We start from the raw sequence: 24814 nt of genomic DNA, 5'->3' as shown, positions 1-24814 counted from the left end.
AATAGTATGAAAAATGGGAAGATATGTACCCGTATATGCTTCATGTGCGATCGATAAATAAGGGTTAGCCTTCACTGTTAAACAGAAAGGCGGGTTCCCTTCATGATATTCTAAATCGCATGATACGCAAGTCTATATTATAGTGGGCGTGCGATTATGTCATTTGGTTTCACTTTCACGCATCATCACGCATTATCTCACAAAGCATGCAAAGTACTACCTAAATTTCCTTTTTGGATTAGACAAGAACGAAGGAAAGTTAAATAACATCGTACTAACAAATACACAGTTAAAAAAACAAATAAGTTATACGTACTCACAAAATAGATGGCGAAATAAAAGTGTATGACTTACAATTAGTCGTATATATACACACTATATGTACATGTTATTACTGCGGCCAATTGACTAAATAAATTCTATTGAGCAATACGTATGCTTACCCTAGTGTTATCGGATTCTTTACATTAGTCTTTGATAAGACTTTGCAACGATTAAAAATTGTATTATCGGTAACAGACAAGATATTAAATGATGAGTGAATCGATAGGCAGCGCGTTTATTTTAAACAGAATTACGTAATGTACTAACTTGACGACGATGTTGAATCGTCTAATTTTCCCTAAAACGATGTAACTTTCGGTTCACATATATGTGCACATAGCCACAGGGACAATATAAACCACTTACGTACCACTGAAGACCTGTCGGCAGATTATGTAAATAGACACGGAATTATTATCGTGATTTTTAGGCAGCGTTATTGTTTTTGAGTCTACTGGTGAGGGAATTCTCCTTATACGTTCTGACATACCCTTGTTTGCATTGGCAGACTTTCTACGTTATTGTCCTGGTTATTAATAATATCCTGCGGATGTTCCTCGTTTCGTCTCTGTATGCGAGCTGGTCTGTAGCTGTTGTACGTGATAAGTAAATAATCAGGAATAAAGCAGATGACGATGACTATTGCAGTTAGCAACCAGAATGTTACTGATGATGTCAACATCTGGAAGACCCTCAACATGTCACCATCGTACTTACTGGAAACGAAAGCAAAATTCCGTTGAAGAAGATCAAGGATTCTTAAAGAAATCGCCAGATCTCGAATATCTGAAGAAGAATCTGACGAATTGTCAGAGAAATTTGTACATTGTGAGTCCTGGTTAAAGCTCAGTGAAGTTAGAAGAGATTTAGCTACTCCATTGTTAAGTGATTTTGCGCCTACACCACTGAAGAGTTATTTAACTGGGACTCACTCTATGTTATAGTGTTTTATAGTTTTTAAGATTGATACTTACGCGTGAATAAGAGAATAAATAAACGCATATGCAAGAAATATTAGTTCTGAAAATGTCACTGTCAGCACGAACGGCCACGTCCAATAGGAACTATTGAGAAGTACCTGAGAATCACAGAATATTTGGTTCATTGATTCTCCCTTAACATATATATAGATTAATGACGTACCACTAAATTAGCCATTAACGTAACTAAATGAGAGACTAATACACTGAATGTCCATTGGTCGATCGGAGTGTTATTGTACAAAGCGACCGGATTAATGTATATAAAACAGTGTGGCATGTAGTATGCGACCAAGGTGTGCCAGAAACCTGCAGAAAACGTTACGAAAGCATTTAGGATGTTTATTTTAGGTCGATTCTTCGTTAAGAAGATATTTCGTTTACCGAGAAGAGTCCATATTAGAAACTGCGTCCCCGTCATTAGATAATTATTTTTATACATTTTGTACATATAGGGATAACGCAACAACTTATCAGCACTGTAATCTTGCTCTAGCAGCCCGTAGACCAGTATCGGCATGGACGTGAATAGAAGATTGAAAAGCATTAGAAACATACCGTCGTAGAACGCCTGCAACGTTATTATCAGACGTGTGAACTAATCAAGAATAATTCAAGATCGATTGACGTTCTTCTGGCTATAGACGAAGACTGTACCTGCGTAGAGAAACCACTGTGTATGCCGAAGAGTAGTTGTGGTGTTATGAACATGACATTCTTATAAAAGAAATACAATGTCAATTTGCTGACCCGCATGTAATACCAACGGCCATGCACTAGTACAGCCTTTTTCAAGAACTTGAACTTGGCTATAGCGAAGTCGGAGCTCATGGTTGCTTGGCGGCCCTCTTTGCCCATGATTCCGATTCCGACATGTGCCTCCTGTATCATGGATACGTCGTTACCTCCATCCCCAATAGCGGCAGTGTGAGGCTTCCTTTTTGCTTTTTTGATCATGCTTATGATCTATACGAAAACGGGAGGACATTATAAAAATTCCTTTAATTATCTAATGATAAACTTACTTCACTCTTTTGCAAGGGTGTCAGCCTGCAACACACTACAGACTCACAGGCCATCCCTATCCATTGGAATTTTTCAATGCAACACTTTAGTGCAATCTTAATGCTTTCACCGTCGACTAAAAGACCATATTGTCTGTATGGCTCGAGTTTTATTCTCTGTCTGGGAAAAGAGCAGTGATATCAGTGAATGTGGTGATTGAGTGTTCGATATCTGTGCCACGCTGCACGACTGTGTTGACGTGAAACAGGGGCAACGCTACAAGACATAAGTAGAGTGAAGAATCTACTTCAAAAACCCGAAATTAAGGAACAGTGAGTTGTGCAGACTTAATCAACGTTATATTGAATTATACTGACTCAAGATTTGTGAGATAGAAGAAACAAGATCTGTCCTCCTTTATTTTCAAGATCCTTAATATCTCAGTGCCCGGTTTGAATAGTCCACAAAGGACGGCTATGTTTTCCGCAGTTTCCGCTTTGTCTCCAGTGAGCACCCATATCTAAATATGGACAATCACCAGAGTTAGTTCTTCACCGAGTGTGTTCGTTATTATTAATATACTAACTTTAATGCCAGCGACTTGTAGTGACTCCAGCGTGTCTTCCACACCTTCCTGAAGACGATCTTCGACAGCGGTGACGCCTACTAAAGTGAGTCCGCTCTCCATCAGATTGTAAGCTCTCTCCATGTAAGCAGAACGCTCAATCCCGATTATTTGTCTGGCCTGTTCCACCTTCTGTACCAGTTGATTGTATTCCTCCTCAGTCATCTTTTTATACGCGACGACCAGCGTTCGCAAGCCTCTCTGAAAGGCGGGATCTTTTAAATCAAGCATGCATTAGCGACGATAATAAGCTACAGAGTGAAAATGGAATTTATGATGGGCTATAATGAACGAACCATGGAGAAGTCAGCTACATGGACAATGGTTTCATTGATCTTTCCCGAAACTATCAATGGTAGAATTGCCGAGTCCGCGCCTTTGCAATATAACCAATAATCACCAGCAGTATCCCTTACTATCACCGACATCCTTTTGCGTTCTGTTAGATACGAAGTTCGTGAAGTTTATGAGCTCTCATTAATGATTGCTAAAGTTTCTCAGTGTTTAAGAAATCTACGAACCAGAAGTGAACTCCAGGACTTCAAGCTTTTCAAAAGTTAACACGCTATCGCCGATTTTAAGTTCCATCGTGTCAGTGGAGCTTTTGTAGAAGACGACCCCACACCTGGCGCTGGCCTCGACCAAGGCCTTTTCGTCTGCCGATGTTGCCTATTGGATTCTTTCTTTTAATACAATATTAGAATCGTTGCATGCGATCATGTTCGCGTGCTGCCCGAATTAGACACAGTGCAAGAAGAAAATATTGATGTTTCAGCTTAGCTGGATCGCTACAGCGTTACTTATCGCATTCACACGTTCAAACGTATGAATCTATCGTCAGCTGTTATTTTTTACCATAGCTAAAGATAAGTGGCAAGTTTACGTAATCCGGTTAACGCAAGAATGATAAACGTTTTTACCTGATACTCTGGTAAATTTGGATGCATCATCAGAGAACTGTTAACTCGCAAGATCCTCTTTTGCCTGAAGCTCTCACGAAACTCTATGCGCCTTGCTATTACGACTGGCCTCAGACTCTCCGGAGAAATTTGAACCGAATGACAGAGAGCGATGCTTACCATGAAATGCCATACTTCTGGCTGAAAGCAATAATGCCATCGATTTATACTTAGATTATTAGAAGTGAAAATTTGTACAAGTAAATATCTATGGTTCAGAGTACATGAATCTCTGCAGAAGAAGCATTCTGTGCACAAAGTGGACAGGAACTTTCAACTTATTCTGGAACACGGAGATAATTATACTCACCTGCCAGCTTGTTAGTTTTATGGCTTCACGTTCATCTCCGTTAGGAGGTAGCAGGTAGAGGAACCCGTCACAGTCTTTCTCCATGTACATTTTCCCGTTGATCGAACAACGCTTGAATACCATCAGGTTTTCCGTAAGAGTGCCTGTTTTGTCCGTGAAGAGGAATTCGACCTGGCCGAGCTCCTCGTTCAAGTCTGACGTGTTGACCAACGCTGGCTGATCGGTGTTTTCGTCGTACATGTCGATGTCCCAGCTGAAGAAAAACGAACTGAGGAATTTTTGTAATTCTGTAACGAGAACAATTGATCGCAGCTTGTCAGGTGTCATTTTCCCAGTCACCAAGTCGATTCTGAAGTGGTTTCAACCAAGCAGATGTTTGTGATTTCCTGCTAAGGATGAACAGTATTCATTTCAGCACAGTCCAATGATACTATCGATTAGCTGTCAGCTATCTAACATGTCCTTAAACAAGGTTCTTGTTTCCCAAAGTTCGGGAGCCTTAATTCGTATCGCGAAATAAATGTTTCTTGCGCAACGAGGAAAAGAAGATGGCGTGTGCGTGAACTGAAAACGAAAAGGTGTGACTCTCACCTATGGTGACGTAGAGTGAGATGGGTACGATGTAATTATATAGAACCATGAAGCTCAGGAAGTCGTTGACCAGTAAAGGGAAGGAAATTTTATCGCTGGGACCGAGATATGTTGCCCAAGGTGCCTTTAAATCCATTATGACTTTCAGCATGCAAGACTCTAGTACCTCAGCCAGTAAGAGTACCATGAATACGACGATGTAGGTATTGATGGACCTATGATCAAACGCCAGACTATGTAAGCATGCTGTTGCTTTATTTTGGAGCCAAAACTATTTACCTCTCAGCGGTAGAAAGTTTATTGCTTCTGATCTTGGAATTGAGTGATAATTTTGTGTCTTGACCAGTGTAAACGGCGCATCCGATGATGTAGTCAGTGTCTTTCAGTGTGGATCCTCGAAGCAACAGATTGTCGATGGTTAAATGCGTGCTATTATGTCCATCGATAGCACTGTGAATTTCTAAGTGTCCGTAAAAACCGTATAAGTCGGAGGAAGGATGCTGGCAAGTGACAGTGCCTTCCATATTCGCTATCTCCAATGCTGACATCTTGGTGGTCACTTTTGGGAGCATCAGTGTCTAGATGGATAGTGATCAGTGTTGATTAGAGCGAAATTTGCATCGGAGAAGAGTCTGCTATACCTTTAAATTAGTTTCACCATCAAGATTCGACGTGGTGACATAACACTTGGATTCCTCTGTACTGAAGAGAAGCAAGAGATCGCAAGGTATATCTTGATCTCGGCACACTTTTACTAAATCTCCGACTACTATTTGCTCGCAGTGAATCTCCTGAAAAGATAACATAAGCGACTTAAGTATGATAGTAAGTCTTAAAAGAAATGATGTGGTCTAGGAAAAGGTGATAAAAAATCTGATTTTGTAAAATTGACTGATAGTTTATCAGGCACAGAAATATCCTGCCATACTGCTGAGATCAGAACTGTGATTTTAGAGCTAAGTGACGAATTGGTGTAGATAAGACATCGTGAAATCATGTAATGATTAGAGTTGTCCGAATACTTAGATACAACTTTACACCCACTTGCATACATTTGTTGCGAATGACGGTGACAAATGTTCGATTCACGTGCTTATCCTGCACATAGCGCAGGTAGTCCTCGTACCCCTGTTTGCAGGCAGTCACCAATATGACGAAGCATAGCGGTAGAACGCTAGTCAGGGGCGAAATTGGAGACTCCTTTAGCAGGGCTATCAGCGCAGTTAGAAGAAAATAAAAGTTCGCTGCCCGCCTGAATTGCTCGAAAAGATTTTTTGGCACGAAGTTCCATAGTGTGTACTGTAAAAAAATACATACTCATATAACAAATAGAATAACATATTTATGTACATACTACTTATGTGAGAATCACCTTCTTCGAGACGATACGATTTTTCGGGTAAATCGTTTGCGCTGCATCGGTCCTTGGACTTATGGTTATGATTCTATGATCCGTGTATATGGAGGACGCACCACCCTATAAAAGCGAAGAGTTAAAGTGGCAGGTATTGTTATGGCAGTGCTTGTCGACAAGGATACAAAATTAGCGAACTTGCTTCTAAGGAAAGTATCGCAATGGAATAGAGATACGGAGTCCGCAGCAAAACCGGCACGCGAGTTGGACGTTCCACCTTGTAACATTTTCTACGGATAAAACGTAACAATCTTGCCCAGAAGCATTTTATGTCCAATAAGACGTCTATATAGGGGAGGTTAACCAAATCATCAATAGGCTGTGTAACATGTTGCATCGTCATTCTTAATTTAAATCATTTTTGAATGGAAGTGTTAACGCAAAGCTCAATTTTCTTCAGGAAATGTACTGTGAACGTTGCTCCAGTAATTATCGATTCACATGTTTCCTTTCCACTGAGTGTTAATGTCAGACCAGTAATAGTCAAGTGTCACAATGACATGAATCTCGTGAAAAATTAGATTAATTCGGCGAAAAGTTTCGAAATTTTGATAGTGATTGTGAAATTTCTCATGATACCTTTTTAACGTTACCCGGTTTAAGGAAGGAATCAAATGGGGATATGTACTCGAATCCACAATCGGTCCGCCGTGTTCGATCCTACGCTCATCATTTGCATTTCAATAATCAAGCGGTAGCTTCCGTTTGCATTCCTTTGGAGTCGGTGGAAGTTCAGAAACGTTTGTCGCGCTTGAAACATGGCAAAAAAAATAGTAACGACAAACTCAAGAACTTCGAGTACTTGCACAACCCGTCGAACAGCCAGTATATAGATAATTTGTACACGTCATGGTTAAATAACCCAAGTTCTGTGGACTCTTCTTGGAATGAGTATTTCACCTGGCTGTACACTGACAAGATGCCTCAAGCGACAGCGAAACCTCCGGTTGTGCGAGTTGAATCATCAACCCCTGTGGTGCCACCGAATCTGTCGGCTTCGCAACCTTCAGGTTAATTTCTCTGCAAGATTAAATTCATCCGAGTCAATAGACACGGGATTAACGATCTCTTGTCTTTGATCAGCCCCAGGATTCCCCCAGCAGAGCTCAAGATCGAAATCGGACAGCGAAATGCAAGGTGATCAGTTTATAAATGGGGCTCTCGATATCAACGCCACTATTCGAGCTTATCAAGTATCTATCACGTAAAATTAGTGTTTAAAGTTGTATCTAGAAAGTGGCTAAAATGCTTAGGGATTGATAACATCTTCTTGATCCAAGGCACGTGGCCATCTAATAGCGGATACTGATCCTCTGAGAATACAGAATCCAGAGTCCCATAAGCTCCAAGGTACCCCCAATTTACCACCAGCGATTGTGGTACGGGAGCATTTGAAGGGAATGTCCCAAGCTGACATGGACCGAGAATTTCCTCTCGCACCTTTTACTGTGATCGGTGGCACTAAACGAAGCCTACCTTTGCGGGAGATCCTGACCAGACTGAATCAAATCTACTGTGGCCATTTAGGCCTTGAGTACACTTACATCCATGATCTAGTTGTGGTAGGTGTTATTTGTCAGGATGATCGGAGAAAGTATTTGTGTGGGAAGATATCTTAAGATAGAATATCTTAAAGTAATCTACTATTGATGAAAGCTGTTGGGCCTTTCCAGTTAGACTGGTTGAGAGATAAATTTGAAGTGCCAGGGGCTTGGAATTTGTCAGCAGAACACAGGAAGGCCGTCTGGATAGATATCATGAAGGCAGTGACGTTCGAAGGCTTCTTAGCGAGGAAGTACCCTACTGAGAAAAGATTCGGTCTTGAGGGCTGCGAGGCCTTTATTCCATCAATGATGGAGGTTATAGAAACGTCAGCTGAAAAAGGTAGTAATCGTCCAATACGCTTTGAACACTCAGTTTCTACACAATGGCAGTACATAACACGATTAAGGTACAATGGAACGTTGCAGGGATAGAAAGTGTTGTGATAGGTATGGCTCATCGAGGCCGCTTGAATACCCTGATCAACGTTTGCTCGAAACCATTATTTCAAATGTTCACTCAATTCTACCCTATCCCGTTAGAGGGTTTCGGGTCTGGCGATGTGAAATACCATTTAGGAATGCACGCTGAGAAGCTATTAGAAAGGTGAAGCTTCGAGTACATATTGCCTTGTACATATCGTCTACGATCTTTTTAATACCTTGAATTCTCAGGAGCAAAAAGAAGATCATGATCGCCATGATGGCCAATCCCTCGCACTTGGAAGCAATCAACCCTGTAATAGTTGGTCGCGTCCGTGCGGAACAAGTAGAGAAAAACGACGCTAAACGTGCGTATCAGATATAAGTGAAGATAATTGGGAAGCTACAGATTAAAAGTTCCTCCTTTTCAGTTGGCCAAAAGTCGGTGGCCATTTTGGTTCACGGCGATGCTGCCTTCTCTGGACAAGGTGTTGTCTACGAAACCATGCATCTGACTAATCTACCGAACTACACGACCAGCGGGGTCATTCATGTTGTTATCAATAACCAGGTAACAGCTTCCACGTGATGCCCTAACGCAAAAGCCCCTATTAATTAAATTACAGAAATTTATATTGGATTTTCAACAATTTTTGGAAAACAGATTGGTTTCACCACCGACCCGAGATACTCTCGGTCTAGCGTGCATTGTACAGACGTAGCGCGAGTTGTAAATGCCCCGATATTTCACATTCACGCAGACGATCCCGATTTGGTAGCTTACTGCAGCAAAGTCGCTGGCGAATACAGGTATATTTCGAATATCAGTCTTAGAGTAGTGAAACTGACGTCTGTACTGTGACTATACAGGGCAGAGTTCCACAACGATGTGGTTCTAGACATCGTGGGGTACCGAAGGTTCGGTCACAATGAGCTGGATGAACCAATGCTCACACAACCCTTAATGTACAAGCGTATAAAGCAACATCCCAACGTGCTAACAATTTACAGTGAGAAGCTGTTGAAAGAAGGAGTGATTACCGAGGCTTTTGCGAAAGAAGTATGCAAAGAATGCTTTCATGAAAATAAGATTACTGAAACTCATGCACGATTCCAGGAAATCCAAAAGTACTGGGACTGGTGCGAAGCAGAATTCAAAAAGGCACAAGAGATAGACTCGATGAACTTGAGCGACTGGCACGATGTACCATGGACTGATTTCTTCGCGAATCAGAGCCCAAAGAACACTATACCTCCTACTGGTATTGACATGGAAACTATCACAACTATCTGCAAAGCTGTATCGACGCCTCCAAAAGACATAGAAGCACATAGTCAAGTATGGGATCGTTGACTTGACGATCATGACATGTTGGCGATCAATAGGATCTTCCAACTGGTTTTAATACAGAGATACAAATGTTTATACAGGTGCTAAGAGTGATGGATAAAAGAGCACAACTAATGGAATCTCGTCAGGCAGATTGGGCGATTGGGGAGTGCTTAGCGTTCTCAAGTTTGCTGAAAGAAGGTCACCACGTAAGATTGTCTGGTCAGGACGTTGAACGAGGCACCTTCTCTCACCGCATCCACATCATTCACGATCAGAACAGGGACAAAACCTTTAAGAACATTCTTCATGATATTTTCCCAAATCAGGCATTGTACACTGTGTCGAACTCATCGTTATCAGAATATGGTGTTTGCGGTGAGTGTACTTTACCACAGAAAACTTAATGATATACATATCCAGAAATCAATACATCGCGCTTGATCGGAATTACAGGGTTTGAATTGGGATATTCAGCCTACAACTATAACACTTTGACGATATGGGAGGGCCAGTTCGGTGACTTCTCAAATACGTGCCAAGTAACTACTGTTTTAACCCTCCATCGGGCGCAATATGCCTGGAAAGCATAGTTCATAAAAAGGGTTATAATAACAGCGATTGTTACTTATAAGTAGAAGCAAATAAAAGACTGTATGAAGACTGGTTGAAGCGGAACGCATACTAGTTTGGTAGCTCTTTGCGCCATTTGCGCCCGACCGAAGGTTAAGTAATAAAATGTCTGCGAATAACATCTAAAGATAGCTATCGTTCCACTTCATGCAATGAATGATAGAGATTTCTTCAAATTTTATAATATCGCAATTTTTATCATGCAAATCGTAGACTTATCTCATCTGACAGATAGATAGTATAACAGTGGCGAAAATAAATTTTTTTAAGAAATAGTAACTTCAGAGAAATGGTCTTCAGGTTATCGTGGACACTCTCCTCTCTTCTGGACAAGCGAAATGGGGCAGACAAGTAGGACTAGTCCTCCTCCTACCACATGGTATGGAAGGTCAAGGGCCAGAACATTCATCTGGGAGGATAGAAAGATATCTCGAGCTCTGCGACGATGACTACACCCACGTTCCAGGCACCGAACCAGGTGCTCCGCCAGGTGAAACCCCTGAGCAGATAATAACCCGACAGCTCTTCGAGACAAATTGGATCGTTTGCAACCTGACCACCCCCGCGAACCTTTTCCACGCTCTTCGTCGTCAAATCCACATGCCGTTTCGAAAACCACTGGTTAGACACGTCTCACTAATTCGCGTTTGTTCAAAAACACGAGTGATCCTGAACAATAAAAATCCGCGTCTTCATTTAACCAGGTCATCATGACGCCGAAGTCTTTGCTTCGTCATCCGATGGCCCTGTCGTCTTTCTCAGACATGGAGACCGGCACTTCCTTCAGGCCTGTCCTGTCAGACCAGTTAGCGAAGCCAGGCGCCATACAGAAGGTGCTGCTATGCAGTGGGAAGGTATTCTATGACCTAGTCGCGGAACGTCAAGGGAAGCAGTTGGAGGATAAAATAGCGATCCTTCGAATCGAGCAAATTTGTCCCTTCCCATATCACATGTTGCGTCAGGAGATGACCAAGTACTCCAACTGTAAGGTAAAGCAGTTAGCTTTACCTTAAGCTGTTCTCTTCAATGTATCATTGAACTGGAAGACGTTCGCTCACCTCTGACATTATTCACACGATCTACCACCGTGCGTTTAGATCATGTGGTTGCAAGAAGAACACAAGAACCAGGGTCCATACACTTATGTGAGAGATAGGATAGCGTTGGCTTTGGGGATTCGTCTGGAGGACATTGGCTATGCTGGCAGACCACCATCGTCTTCTCCAGCAACTGGCAGCAAGATCATCCATACGACTGAGTATAAGGATATGGTAGCCGCTGCCCTGAAGCTTGATTGATGTTGAGGGATTAAAGTCTGTAGGAAGTGCTATATCGCAATAGCTTAAAATAACATAAAAGGTGTAGGAGAGGGGAGATAACGACCCGTATGAATGTCCACAGGTAAACTATGGTTTCTCCTTTGACTCATTTCCTGATCCCCCTTTTCCGTTCTTCAAATTTGATTGTTTTATCTCTGCTATACATATCGCATGACGAGTCACTCACCAAGAACTTTAGGTATTTAATATGTGCTTGTCTGATGTATGAACGAGTCCCTTTATGGCAATGGCACCACATTACATTAAATCCCGTTTGATTATCCTCCGGCAAAGTTATTTGTCGCTGCAGTAGGAAGTTGCACGATGCTTAAAATACAACTGAACTTGAGAAGTGGATGCTAATAGCCAGTGCAACCCACACGACTGCACACATATAATGCGGTGGAACTGTTACATCTTAAATCAGCCATTCATCGATGTGATTTTAGTCCTTAGATATTAACGTATTTTTTTACAGTCTTCATTAGCCCTGAATGGGTTTATAATATTGTACAAGTCAGATTGTTTTGGAATTGTATATTTGATAATAAATATTTATTGATTAAAACGATTGGTCTTATACCGAAACTCTTGTCTAAGTATAGAAAGCCTGAACCACTTTTTGGTTGTGTAAGTGCAATTGATATTCACTTGGAAGTAACATCGAACAGGTTCTTCCGATATGAATGTATTACAGAACCTAGTGCATAATAAATTTATGCAACCTTCCATCTGACGACGCTCAACAAGGAGCAATTAAATGTAGGTGACCCTGAATGTTCTACCGTCACCGATCTTGCACATTTCCTCGGCTTTTAGTTTCTCTATTACACGACACAGTGCACAGTACTTTAGCATTAATTATCGAGACTGAGGAGAGTGTGTGAATTCTAGAAACTGTAGTTTGCCAAACAATGCAGTCACAGCTTCGAGTGCAAACACAAGGTACTCTTCTTTTCAGATTCCAAAGATAAATTAATTCGATATTTCCGAGTTTTTATTTATTTACTTATCAGCGATAGACGTTTGCGTGAGAAGTACTTACCATTGTGAACATTGATCCAATAACACGAAAGTTTTGTTGTCCTTTCCACTCCACCCCCGCTGCTTTTTCGCCTTGTTGTGAATTTTAAGGTGAATACGATTTCTTGATCATTCGTATTCACTGTTCAAAAAATGATACACCATTAATAAATCTTCCGTAAGTGTTGAGTTTGTAAGGGTAGACGAAGACGAAAATATGTTTAAATCATTATAAATTATAATAGATAAAAGTGGTAAAAATGACGATGAACTTCTTATACTCACAGAATAAAATATCTTGTTTTATAGAATTTACGCGACGATATGCACAACGATGTGCATAGATCGCTTCACTGACTGCCAATATACTTGTAAGCACGAATAGCGACTCAGATATTCTATCGTAACAACGGATAAAAAATTCTTTATCCGTTCATCAACGGTTACCACTACATGCTCTGTCCTATCAGACGCCTAAAAGATAAGCAATATCCGTACTTATCGAACTGGTTCCACGGTCACTAAACACGGTCATTTGCGAAACTTCAATGAATCAATACCTTAACATTTTGTTTTATATCCGATGTGTAAATAACATTTTTATCTCTGGTTGCAGTTAAAATCATTAAGATTCCTTTTTTTATAAGAAGTATTTTAAAATATATGTAAGCATTGAATATAAAAAAAATTATTACAATAGAATCTTTTTATTGTATGCTGGATGCATTTTAGAATAGCATTACAACTAACAATTTAAATCGAATTTGCCGCGCTGAGTCACGTGCTCACACTTCTCGCTGTATGGCATGCTCATGCTTGAGAAAGACTTGTGGGAAGTGAATATACAATACATGGTTGCCTGTAAAATAGTTATCATTTTTACGAATATTATTAAAATAAAAAAAAGTGTTATAAAACTTCAGTAAATTCCTTTCACGAACTAATACACTAATACTATATGTACTTTTGCTACGACTAATTAATATGTTCATGAGGTTCGTGAGTTCATTTCCCTCCCTGCAACACGTTCATCCTCATATCCCCATCTTCATACTTGAAACTCTTGACAGGCATCCAATCTCACGCTTCCTACTTCAAATTTGCCGCGCGCAGGGTCGTGCTTGCGCATTCTGCCATCAGGGAGCACCCGCGCACAAGAGGAGCCTCGCAAGTTAAATAGGCTCCGCATGTTAGCGCGATGGCTCAGTTGGTCAAGCGCTTTAGCATGGTGGTGTTTAGTCCTAGTGTGGTTCGTTTCTGTTGCATAATCGCCTAAGGAGTGAGTGAGACGGAGCAAACCGACAACCGTGCTGCAGACGATTCGCCTCGTGTCTTTCGCAGCCGTTCCTCCGAGCACACTGCCTACCCCGGATCAAGAGATATGCAGACGTGTCGAGTCGAATATTGCTAGCATCATTACAGAGGCGACTGGATATCCTACTGGCGGATCGGTGACGGGCAACGAACAGTACCAGCAGCAGACTAACACGGGGGATATGTCGTTGATAAAGACCACCAACAGCACCCAGGCGACGACGGGTGCTCCCTTACTCAGCCATGTGAAATACGAGCATTTCCTCGCCGGTATCTCCGGCGGCGTGATCTCGGCGCTGACGCTGCACCCGTTCGACCTGATCAAGACCAGATTTGCAGGTAAGCTCGTTCGAACGAGTGTCACTGAAGACATAACGGTGCCTGATGCAAATGGCGGGTAAGTATACCGGATGCCCTGGGCTATATACGTGCACGTGGTGCAACTGCATTTCGTAGTTGCACGCTCGAGGGCAGGGAAAATTTCCCAAATGGCGATAGCCACTTGGGTGACTCACTGCCTCCATAATGGGGTTTGATCAATATCAAGTGGGGCTCGTCGTGGCTGGATTCTTTGAAAATCCTACGCAGGACTGCGGTGAATACCCCTACCCCCGAGATGGTAGTCTATATGGAGTCGAAGGATAATGTTGCGCATAGTTGTAACATTTTTTGAGGGGCAGCTGTAGACTGAACAATGGGTGGTAGGTTGCATTGCATAGGGTGCTTTGAAGAAGGAGATCAGAGATTGAGTTGGAAATAATTCATGGGAGTTAGCTTAAGATAGGTAGACCATTTGAATAAGGAGATTAGAGATTGAGTTGGAAATAGTTCATGGGAGTTAGCTTGAGATGGGTAGACCATCTATTCGCTTTAAGTTTCATGGCGGAAGTACCGTTTCTCGGGTACAACGCCTTATTCTGATTTGGGAAAGGTCTTTGAAAAGGGACTCTAGGTGAATACTGTGAAGAGCAGGTAGTTATACCTGAAAAGGGCAATGGGAAGAATTTGGGAGCCTTTTGTAATGCATTATGAAAAGTCCTAATCCTAAGAATCTTCGCACGACAGCTTCAGAGATATGGTTTATTTTATCTCTTTTAATTTTTGTATTTTATTCATGATTTTTAAATAAAAATGTATCCCTATAAAAGGCGGAAAACGAAAGAAGGAAATAATAGTGAACTCAAAAAGAATGGCTAATGTCTAGTCCAAGTTCTGTAACTTCTTCGTGATTAGAGCATCATGCACTGTATGTACACGTGATCAAAAAATGCCTTACGATGTAACACACATACACATACGCGGAGGGAAATCTTCCCCCTCCATGACGACACCGTGTGCTCGCGCACTTGTGTAGTGACCCCTTGAGGACGTAGATTGAAATAAACAGGAAAATGAGAAGATACATTTATATATTTGAGTCTAAATACAACTACATGAGACATTTTTACTTGTAGCATAATTATATGAACTTACAATGGGATGATCATAATATTCAAATTTTATTATTTTGACAACTGTCGAAGATTTTCCACTGATACCTTTTTGCAATAGACGTTTATAGATTAGGTTATGCTATTAGCGTTATTATTAGGTTACATTTGACTATTATTACTATACTTTGACAGTAGTACTCGAATGTTTCAGTTCAAGATTTCAGTATTTTAATCGTTCTACACGTGTTATAATTTGATACTGATGTAATATTGGTGTCGAGTAATTGATTACCTAGAATCGTCACATTGGTGCTATAATTACTCTATCAAAAATACGTCAATAGTAACCTAACCTATAATTGTTGCTACACCTACGATTGATTAAATTGACCTTTTCTCACCATTTCTATGCATTTACAAGCTCGTTACTAAACCTCTACAAAAACTATACATAAATTCTGTTTTTCATATACGAAAGTTGAAACTAATTTTCATGACTACTACAACAAAAACTTTTTTCATTGACATCCTTCCCTAACTACGCTCAAAATTGGGGTATCGAGAGTAATATTATCCACTCCTAATCTCTTTTTGTTTAATTCTGTCCAAAAAGTGGATATCAACAAATCAGTGACTCAATTGGCACGTGTTCTAAAGGCCCATAAACGTTCAGTGAATAAGCTTAATAATACATAACCAAAGATTTTCATTTAGAAACTGCACCAAAGTAAACTTCGAAGCCTTAGCTTAGAAAAGATTCATGCTGTGGTGAAAACAACCGCAGATAACGTTTTCTTTTCATCTGATGACAAATTCTCAGCCACTCCAATGATTAAAAAGCGTTGTGTAAACGCGGCATTAAGCATACAATGGGTAAATATACTTCGGGTGTTATATTTCGAAGCGACGAGAATTTCTAAAGGTTTACAAAAGCGATTATTACGTGGAATGTTTGAAATATTTCAGTGACGTTCCGGGTCGATGATCGTATCAAGTTTGGTGGCAAGGTCAGACTGAAAAAGCACGTGGGGCTTATCTCGAATCGTCGAGAAACTACGTTCTTCATGGAAACTCGCCATGCTACTCTCTCAACTATTTTAGGCTACCTGATCTTGACTAGTCTTCTTATTATATTCTTTTATATTAGAACTATTAAATATTATTGTATTCATGGAAATAAATAATGGTGTACGGAATTTTGTCCATTAACTTTCGGTTTCACAGCCACTAGATTCGAAACTCGTAACACTTAACTACCGATAAAGTTATGAGTCCATTAAAAGTGATGACAGGGTAATTTCGATGACTCGTAGTTAAAAATGTGTCGAAAATACCTCAAATGTGGGAGGATTTTTAGGTTCTTTTAAATTATTTTCGAGGAAAATAAAGTTTCGCAAACTATTTGTCGATTCTTGACGACATTTGTTACGTTTATTTCGTAAATTCTCAGGTGCGATAGCCATTTGTGCACACACATAAAAACGAAATCACGAGGACGATATTACGATGGTATATTTTTATGACCTCTGAAATATCCATAAAGCTACTTTTATGATTCGGTTTTCAATCATTCAGGCTTGTTTCCTCGCGTTGTGGTTCCCGTTAAATGAAAATCTTACCATTATGGAGTAGAACAAATATGAATATGGAAGATGAGTCACCATGAAAAAATAAAGAATAATCTTATGTATTGTTATTTACTGTTTTAAAAAATAATTTTGAACTTAAATGATGCTTCTAAATAAATACATACATATGAATTAAAGTAGAAGATACTGCACCATGTTTCCGAAAGAAACGGAAAGTGATGACCAACTTTCGACCACAATCGGGAATAGAGAAAGTAGAAACTTCTGTTCTAAATTGAATTACTATTTATAGAATTTCCTTATAGAGCATTTATTGCGATATAGGTTGTTATGTTATACGATCCGAACTGTGGCCATGTTGTCCTATTATTTCTCTGAACAGCAATAGCCTGAACGAACATGTATCTTATTCGTTTCGGAGAAATGCATTTGCCTTATATCGAAACCGTTATTTAAGTAATTCACTTTTTTAGTGGTTTTCATTTATTACTAGATTGCAGATATATTTTCTCATTATAACTTTATGTCAGTGTATCCAAACTACTCTCTCACTTTCCTTCACTTTCACATCTGATGAAACTGAAACGAGTTCTCAAACGACAAAAGGAAAACGTTCCATTTTTTTATAAAATTTCCACTTGTACAGAATCGTGAATGTATAACGAGTAAATATAACGAATAAAAGGAGAAGAACCAATTAAGATCAAGTAATAGGCTGTGGGCAAGGGTGTCTAGGATGAACATCTTAAAGGTGAAGGATCGCAATATGCTGTCATCCCACTCAGTCCAATCCTATCGAAAGATGAGTGAAGGGCAGGGAGGGCTCTACCATCCTAGCGATCTCAAAATTTACTTATCTCTGACACATCATAACTTAGTTTCCCGTGGACCAATTTTCTCTCGGTTGCACTCACCTGCTCCTCTATATGTCCCATCGCTGTCACTTTTACCTTTCTGCGGAAAAATGTTTTTTACATAGATTTTTACATAGATTTTTACATGTCCAAAGTTGGCCGATTGTTCCTAGCAGAAAAGAGACGTCTCGTGTGCACTTTTACTTAAGTACTTGGCGCAAGACTACCGAGTCCCCTGATTATTGTCCACTGGGTATCACTAGCTAGCAAGCAGATTTAGGAAAATTTTATTTGAGATAAAAATAAAACATATTTCGACCATTTAAATAATCCCTTAGAATTTAATTTGAAGTAGACAAACAAATTTATTCCGGACATACATACAAACATACTTTTATTATCTCCTGATAGTAGATATAGTCATCAGGTAGATTATTCAGTTTCCGAAAAGTTAATTATTAAACAGCGATGTTTGGGCGATAAAATTCAAAATCTTGCTAAATGTGGAGTTAATCAGTTTGGCTTCAGAAGGCTCAATTCTTGTGAGATAATTCCTGAACCAAAGTTCTCCTTTTCTGATGGCCTTAATCGTGAAACGAACGCCTGAAAATTTAATCGACCGCAGTCTCACGTGCGTCTGACGCAATCCGCGGAATTTCTTGCTGTTTGGTGTGTAGCCAACGAATTTTACGACGAAAATACGCCCATGAACGAACCTCTCTATTACAGCGTTATCGACCTTTCGTTGATAATAGAGAATTAAAGCTCCCACAGATAATCTCTCGTTTGAAAGCTATGCCGCTGCTGTGAAGTAAATTACAGCTCTGAAACAATGCGACACAGAGGGGATTTCCTTTGACGCACAGCGTATGTAATTTCTATTTAGTCGTGCAGCATCAAAGCGTTAGGAATGTCTTAAGAAGATGGCTTCCACCCCCCATTTTGCACTAGTCTGAATACAAATTTTGTATCTATTTGAAAATGGAATCCTTGTTGCTCCTTGCGATCTCAATGCTTTGTATTTCTCCAAATAGGGAAAAATATTAATTGATATTTTTATCATTTGCAATTCGAGACTTCAGGGTATCTTCAGTGTTGATTTAGGACTTGAAATTTTGCAATCCACCCGCCGATTGCGTTACCCTTTCGCTCAGTGTCTCGTGACTTCCAAGAATGTTTGCACATCGTGTTTCGTTATCTTTGCTAAACAAGTAAATGCTTTTTGTTTGCTTCTACTCCCAATCGGAAGGAGTAATTCAGTTAATGATGATATATGATCACGATGGACATACGGTGTCACGAGGCTCGGAGATAAGCTGCTGTGATGAGGAAAAAAAATTATTTGATCGTTTTATCACGTGTCTCTTCGTTATTCTTTACAGTGTCTCACATCAGTTGCAATTGAAATATTAATTTAATATTTGTGAAGCGATATTTACTATTTATTTATAAAAAATAATTTCTTTTTTTGGTTCCAGTTAATGATGGCCATTCACACAGGGGTCCACAGTATGCAGGCCCCCTAAGTGCGATTAAGCAAATTGTTAAGACTGAAGGTATACGAGGGCTTTATAAAGGTGTAACACCAAATGTGTTAGGATCTGGCGGTGCGTGGGGTTGCTACTTCTTTTTGTAAGAACCTTCATTCATTTTAATACTCTGATTTAATTATCAGATATTTGAAAGGTTCAATATTAAAAGAGAATGCTTTGATATTGTCCTTAATTATCTGCTCATTAACTCCCAGTTCTTTTCCTTCAAAATTCTTGTACAATTCTGTAGATTTTAATTACAATAGTAGGAATATCTGCACCTATTCCCTGAATAGACACCCTGGCAGCTAGCAGGTTCATATATGTCCTGTAAGACTTTGCCAATCCTTATTCAGCACAGGACATCTTTTAATAGATCTTAACTTTAGCTGCTAGTTGATATATGCGTATGGCATATAAGAATTATTTCTGTTTAGCTATGACGCCATTAAAAGCAAGATCCAAGGAGGGAACACTAAGAAAGCTTTGGGGCCCTACTGGCACATGTTCGCTGCAGCAGATGCTGGGATTCTTACATTGCTCATGACCAATCCATTTTGGGTAGTAAAAACACGACTATGCTTACAGTATGTAGGGGACGAAAAGCGTCTTCCAGAAAAGCTACTGTATAAAGGCACACTAGACGCTATTAGGAAGATTTATAAAAGTGAAGGAATTTATGGTCTATACAGGGTAAATTTAAAACATCTAGGTCCTAACTTATTTAACCCTAACTGAATGTTTGATATGCGATAAATTCGACCCATCGACAACACGGACAGTACACAAACAAATAACATTTACATGTTCACACTTTAAATACTATTACATTCATATGATTCATTATTCATATACATCGGTCGAATTGATCGTAGTAAGACATTCAATTAGGACAAAGCCTAACCCTATATTAAAATATAATTTTTCTGGACATTTTGCAGGGATTTGTTCCTGGAGTGTTCGGAGTTTCACACGGCGCCCTTCAATTCATGATTTATGAAGAGCTGAAAAACCGGTACAATACTCACCTGAATGTTCCAATCGACACTAAGTTGGTAAGCTTGAAATAGCGATCGGAGTAAAATGAAATAAAATGGAACTAGAGTGTAAGAGTTTACAAATGGGGAATTTCTTTGTAGGCAGTGGTAGAGTACGTCTTCTGCGCGGCAACTTCGAAACTCATTGCGGCTGCATTGACTTATCCTTACCAAGTAGTTCGAGCTCGACTTCAAGATCATCATCACAATTACAGTGGCAGCATTGAATGCATACGGTGTATATGGAGGTCAGAAGGGCTAAAGGGTTTTTATAAAGGCATAACGCCATACCTTATACATGTTACACCAAATATTTGTCTAATTCTCGTTACTTACGAATATTTTTCCTCTGACGATGTTAGAATACTTTAATCTAAAATTTTTAACGTAGAGGAAAATAATTCTCTTCATTTAGATATTCTATAATTTACCGAAATTGAGTTAGGCTTTGATCTTGGATTTGTGCAGCCCTAAACAGTTCACGAACTTCATAGAGATAATCAATGAAACATTTATATGTGCGCAATCAACGTGTGTTTTATATTTCAATTTTTCCTTTTTTTTATAGTCACGAGTACGCTTGAAACAGTATTATTAGAAAACGCTGTTACTCTCTTTTACCTGTACAATGCGTTATATATTTGTGCTATATTATTTTGACTTCTCATTGGCATGAGTCAATCGGAGATATAGAATCATTACTTAATAACTTTCTTGTAAAACATTTAAAATGCGATTCTGTATAATCATAGAACATAACCAATTAATTTTAGAGAATACTTTTGGGCATACTTTACAAAGATAACTTACGGAACTTATGAAAAGATAACAATAGTAATAGTTTGCATTGATCTTAATAATAGAATTTTCATTCGACTTATCAATTGCAAGTGTCTCTGGACTCTAGAGATAAATTTAATGCTCTTACTTGAATTTAATCTCAAAAGATACAAGCACTGCTCAATTTTGTTGGTTAGGAACAATTAAATACAGTCTCAATTTGTCGGTCAATGTTTGCATTAGACGACTGTTTCGTGTAACCGTAGAACATTTTACCTTACAATTATAGGAGAAACATTATATGCTGAAGAAATGATATTTCAAATCACGTCGCGACTCGCGATGCGATTTCGGAAATAGTTATGCATGCAGATCATTCGAGGATATATGTTTTATTTATTCCACAGTATGTCTTGTACAGAATTATTTTATTTCCCCCTGTAAACTTATGTATCTCAAACAGAAAGACTTAATATTTTCTCTTATTATAATTACCTTTATTTGGGCTGGCACTCGTACGATATATGTTACATCTACACAAATCCTTTTTGTCACGCGGGTGAAATCATACTCAACAATTTTATTTAGTATACAATATTATATATATATGTCTCTGTTAAGGTCAATTCTTCTTTTAAAATTCGATTTTCATTGTAAAAACATGTGACTAGTAAAATTTGTCGTGTATAAGATAAAGAATGAAGGATGAAGTGTGTGTAATAATTGAATTTACCATTAAGCGGTCACCAAGTCGCATAAATAGACCACACGTTTGCCTGCAACAAATGCATACTATTTTTCTAAACACGACTATGTAAATGCAACTAGTAGAAACGAGTTTCTGGGATCTCCACGTGATCTGTAAATCACAGTGCCGATCGACAGGACTCTCGGCCAAGGATCGAGACGAACGCGTGCGTAGAAATGTAATGATCACACCTACCATTTTATTGTTACCTTTATCGTCATTATATTTCTTGTATGCATTGAATAAGTACCTCGTTTCGAGAAAAATAGAATGTTGCAATGGTCCTTGTAGAGTCTGGTACTCGGAGGCGTAGCAATAAATTTCAATGTCGCTGCAATATTTAAGGAGCAGGTTGAATTTATTTATAAGCAATGAGCAACTTAATACATAATACGTTCTGATCAGTTCACAATTAGTTAGCCGATGGTTCGTTCAGTGATTAAGTTTCTCTTCATCGATCGGGGCCCCCCTTTATGTTCCTCCGGAAGAAAAGTATTCGCTCAGATATTTTTCTTCGGTTTCCGGCACAGCTTCGCGTCAATTATTGTTCGTGTCCCATGAGAAGTCTCGCGAAAAGCATCGCCCTTAAGCTATTTTCTGAGACATCTTCTGAGACGCAAAAAGTACTTCCTTTCATGGCTATTTTTGCAAGTAACATAATTGGTTGTGGCGGGACCATAGACGCTAGCGAATCAAGTTATGATACGAAAGGGCAATGTGTTTGTCTGTTTTGGAGTATACACGAGAGAGTGTAATGTAATGCGAATGTAACTGCGATTTTATGTAGAGATAGATCATTTGTGAAACCACCAGTAGTACGATTTTTGGACGTATCACTGTTGTATTTGTACCTATCATATATCACAGACATCAAAAGCCATCTTAAATGAGAAATAAACTATGCAGAATTGGAAGCGTTCGAGTTTTGAGACACACCTTCATCCACTTCTTTAGTTCTACGGAGTTTCTGTCGCCTCTGATTCATCACTATTTCAATCTCATTCGCTAACGAAATTAAAGTTATTATAATATAATATCGGTACCATTTTATACTACCCCTGGCAAAAAGTTTTCAAAATACGAAGTTGAAGTTGGTTAAAAAAATCGTAATTATTGAAAATGTAAAATATTATTGTTTCAAACTGATCTAATATTCCCATATGTTAATACTCATATGATAACATTTTACATTTCAAGAATTATATTTTTAAGTACGTTCATATTATTGGGTTTTAAGGAAAACTTTTTTACCAGGAGTAGTAGAATTATCTAACGTTCAGATTGATCATTACGTACGATTATTATGATCATTATTATTCGAAATCTCTAAATTAAAAAACGACAAGAATCGTACGCCGGTACTTTGCAGCGAATGGCATATTTTGTAGTCGCTTGAGACCCATATAATACACGACGTCTTGAAAACGTCTATTTCATGTCCATTTTACACCTGAACGTCTTATAACATAATTTGGACGTCTTAAAAACATCCAACAGCGTTCGTCTTAAAGACTTTCGAAATTTACCTCCATAAGGCGTCTTAAAGACATCTATTTTTTACCTGAACGTCTTATAGACTAATTTGGACGTCTTCAAGACGCCCTATGAATGTCTTTTAAGAAGTCTTAAAGACACACTGATTTGCAACTTTGGTCGTTTCAAAGACGACTGCTGGACGTTTTTAGGACTTCACTGGATGCCTTTAAGACGTTTTTGTGACATTTTTGTGACGTTTTTGTGACGTCCCTGTGCTATATGGGTAGATTCCGCGCAACACTCCACGCAAGAAAGGGACTTAGAAGAATAACGAAAGCGTATTGCTGGTGGTTAATTGCAGGTTTGAGGGGTGGCGTGGCTTTTACAAGGGTCTGAGCGCGAACCTGTGCAGAGTGGTCCCGGCGACCGTGATCACGTTTGTGGTATACGAGAACGTGTGTCACATTCTTCGGCGATAGAGGCCCAGCGTCGAGGAAGACAGAAGGTGTCTGCCTGTCCTAGTAAAAAAAGTCGAGGCGAGAGTAATGCCGTCCTAGGACTCCAATTCGGGGACATCTAGTGCCATTCTGAGCGAAGAGGGTTCAGAACTCGTGGACAAGCCAGAACACTAGCGACAGATCAGTTTTATTAAGCAAAGCGCGTTTCATTTTCGAACAGACCTTTCACCTGTTGCGTTGACTTGTTAAGAGCATTTGTTTGTAAATTCTCCGATTGCAGTGTTGGAACGAATCATTCATTTGTATATATACATTGTAAAAAGAAGTTATGAGCAGTGATGTACCTTTGTCGCTTCGTCATGCGATATTTTCACGACTCTGTGTCACAATTTTGTACTGTTATTTAAGTGTAGTTATGTGCATAATATAACAGAATATCGTGAATGAACCATACAATGGCTTCAGTTCTCTTGGAGTACAATACGAGATTTCCTCTTCTTAGCGAGTAAGTACTCACGTTTAACTGATTTATTATTAGAGTGTATTAATGTGCAAGCATCAGAGCCGCAAATATGTGCGTTGCTAGCAAGGTCTGGTGAATTATAAATCACTTTTCTCAAGATATCGTGTTTTTCAAATGTTTCACAGTTTGGTTTGTCAACGCGGGCTGAAGATAACGTAATGAATGTTGCAAAAGAGTAGCGGCAGAAATAAACAGATATTTTTAACTCCATCAACATTGTGGTAGAAGAATAACTTGGTCTTGGGTGGAATACACGACAGAATGCTCGTTAAGATTATTTATTATTAAAAGATGATAATTTATTCTATATAGAATATTTATGTAAGCTTCCTCGGAAAAGTTAAAAATAGGGAAACCCATAAATCATGTATATTTAGCACATTAAACATCAAAGTTGCATAAACGCATCATTTCATTTATTATTTTTGTAATGAATTTGCATGATTGAATTCTGTTTCTGTTACTGTTATGAAAGGGAATACCACAGATCAGCATATTTTTTTCGTTACTGTTTCTCTCCTCTGATCAAAGCTCTACAACGATTTAAGAATTGAAAAAATTGAAGTATTTATAGCACTAGAGTACATCAGTTG

General features: G+C 39.2%; 3 protein-coding genes and 1 long non-coding RNA gene across 5 annotated transcripts; 3 read left to right on the top strand and 1 right to left on the bottom strand.

The window, feature by feature from the left end:
* Nucleotides 1–796: 796 nt before the first annotated feature.
* LOC143181402 (phospholipid-transporting ATPase IF) lies at nt 797–11914 on the bottom strand. Its single transcript, XM_076381784.1, has 18 exons — nt 11642–11914; nt 6167–6271; nt 5839–6093; nt 5436–5585; nt 5074–5372; nt 4795–5009; nt 4204–4490; nt 3855–4034; nt 3456–3603; nt 3231–3373; nt 2896–3135; nt 2687–2829; nt 2330–2489; nt 1962–2270; nt 1689–1875; nt 1468–1613; nt 1299–1402; nt 797–1040 (listed from the first exon to the last, which is right to left on the bottom strand). The coding sequence occupies exons 1-18, from the start codon at nt 11711–11713 to the stop codon at nt 797–799; spliced, it is 3387 nt and encodes a 1128-aa protein (XP_076237899.1). The 5' UTR covers nt 11714–11914.
* LOC143181851 (2-oxoglutarate dehydrogenase, mitochondrial) lies at nt 6574–11433 on the top strand. Its single transcript, XM_076382509.1, has 16 exons — nt 6574–6684; nt 6747–7218; nt 7298–7401; nt 7489–7770; nt 7882–8092; nt 8179–8356; nt 8425–8540; nt 8604–8743; nt 8837–8982; nt 9043–9232; nt 9290–9511; nt 9604–9880; nt 9959–10044; nt 10436–10756; nt 10840–11124; nt 11233–11433. The coding sequence occupies exons 1-16, from the start codon at nt 6574–6576 to the stop codon at nt 11431–11433; spliced, it is 3342 nt and encodes a 1113-aa protein (XP_076238624.1).
* Nucleotides 11915–13695: 1781 nt separating the features above from the next.
* Nucleotides 13696–24154, top strand: LOC143181347 (solute carrier family 25 member 32). 2 transcript variants are annotated; one of them, XM_076381723.1, is made up of 6 exons: nt 13696–14130; nt 19146–19299; nt 19637–19892; nt 20141–20254; nt 20339–20484; nt 23602–24154. In XM_076381723.1, the coding sequence occupies exons 1-6, from the start codon at nt 13974–13976 to the stop codon at nt 23717–23719; spliced, it is 945 nt and encodes a 314-aa protein (XP_076237838.1). In that variant the 5' UTR covers nt 13696–13973; the 3' UTR covers nt 23720–24154. The 2 variants fall into 2 exon arrangements, with proteins under 2 accessions (XP_076237838.1, XP_076237837.1); XM_076381722.1 differs by lacking the exon at nt 23602–24154 and having other exon boundaries at nt 20339–21726.
* LOC143181349 (uncharacterized) lies at nt 15240–16875 on the top strand. The gene is made up of 2 exons (XR_013002272.1): nt 15240–16097; nt 16191–16875. It is a non-coding gene; the product is annotated as an uncharacterized LOC143181349 (long non-coding RNA).
* Nucleotides 24155–24814: the final 660 nt, after the last annotated feature.

Source organism: Calliopsis andreniformis, chromosome 7 (genome assembly GCF_051401765.1).
Source record: "Calliopsis andreniformis isolate RMS-2024a chromosome 7, iyCalAndr_principal, whole genome shotgun sequence".
In the NCBI taxonomy this organism is placed as follows: domain Eukaryota; kingdom Metazoa; phylum Arthropoda; class Insecta; order Hymenoptera; family Andrenidae; genus Calliopsis; species Calliopsis andreniformis.
Note: the sequence above shows the minus strand (reverse complement) of the source record. Positions and strands in the feature narration are given on the sequence as shown.

Coding starts and splice junctions, on each gene's coding strand:
- LOC143181402 (XM_076381784.1), bottom strand. CDS start 11,713: ATGTGGTGCCATTGCCATAAAGGGACTCGTTCATACATCAGACAAGCA. Junction 4,035..4,203: donor TAAAACTAACAAGCTGGCAG/GTGAGTATAATT, acceptor TATTGCTTTCAG/CCAGAAGTATGGCATTTCAT. Junction 2,271..2,329: donor CACCCTTGCAAAAGAGTGAA/GTAAGTTTATCA, acceptor GTTTTCGTATAG/ATCATAAGCATGATCAAAAA.
- LOC143181347 (XM_076381722.1), top strand. CDS start 13,974: ATGTCGTTGATAAAGACCACCAACAGCACCCAGGCGACGACGGGTGCT. Junction 14,131..19,145: donor GATCAAGACCAGATTTGCAG/GTAAGCTCGTTC, acceptor TTTTGGTTCCAG/TTAATGATGGCCATTCACAC. Junction 19,893..20,140: donor GAATTTATGGTCTATACAGG/GTAAATTTAAAA, acceptor GACATTTTGCAG/GGATTTGTTCCTGGAGTGTT.
- LOC143181851 (XM_076382509.1), top strand. CDS start 6,574: ATGGAAGTGTTAACGCAAAGCTCAATTTTCTTCAGGAAATGTACTGTG. Junction 6,685..6,746: donor TGAGTGTTAATGTCAGACCA/GTAATAGTCAAG, acceptor TTCGGCGAAAAG/TTTCGAAATTTTGATAGTGA. Junction 8,744..8,836: donor ATGTTGTTATCAATAACCAG/GTAACAGCTTCC, acceptor TTTGGAAAACAG/ATTGGTTTCACCACCGACCC.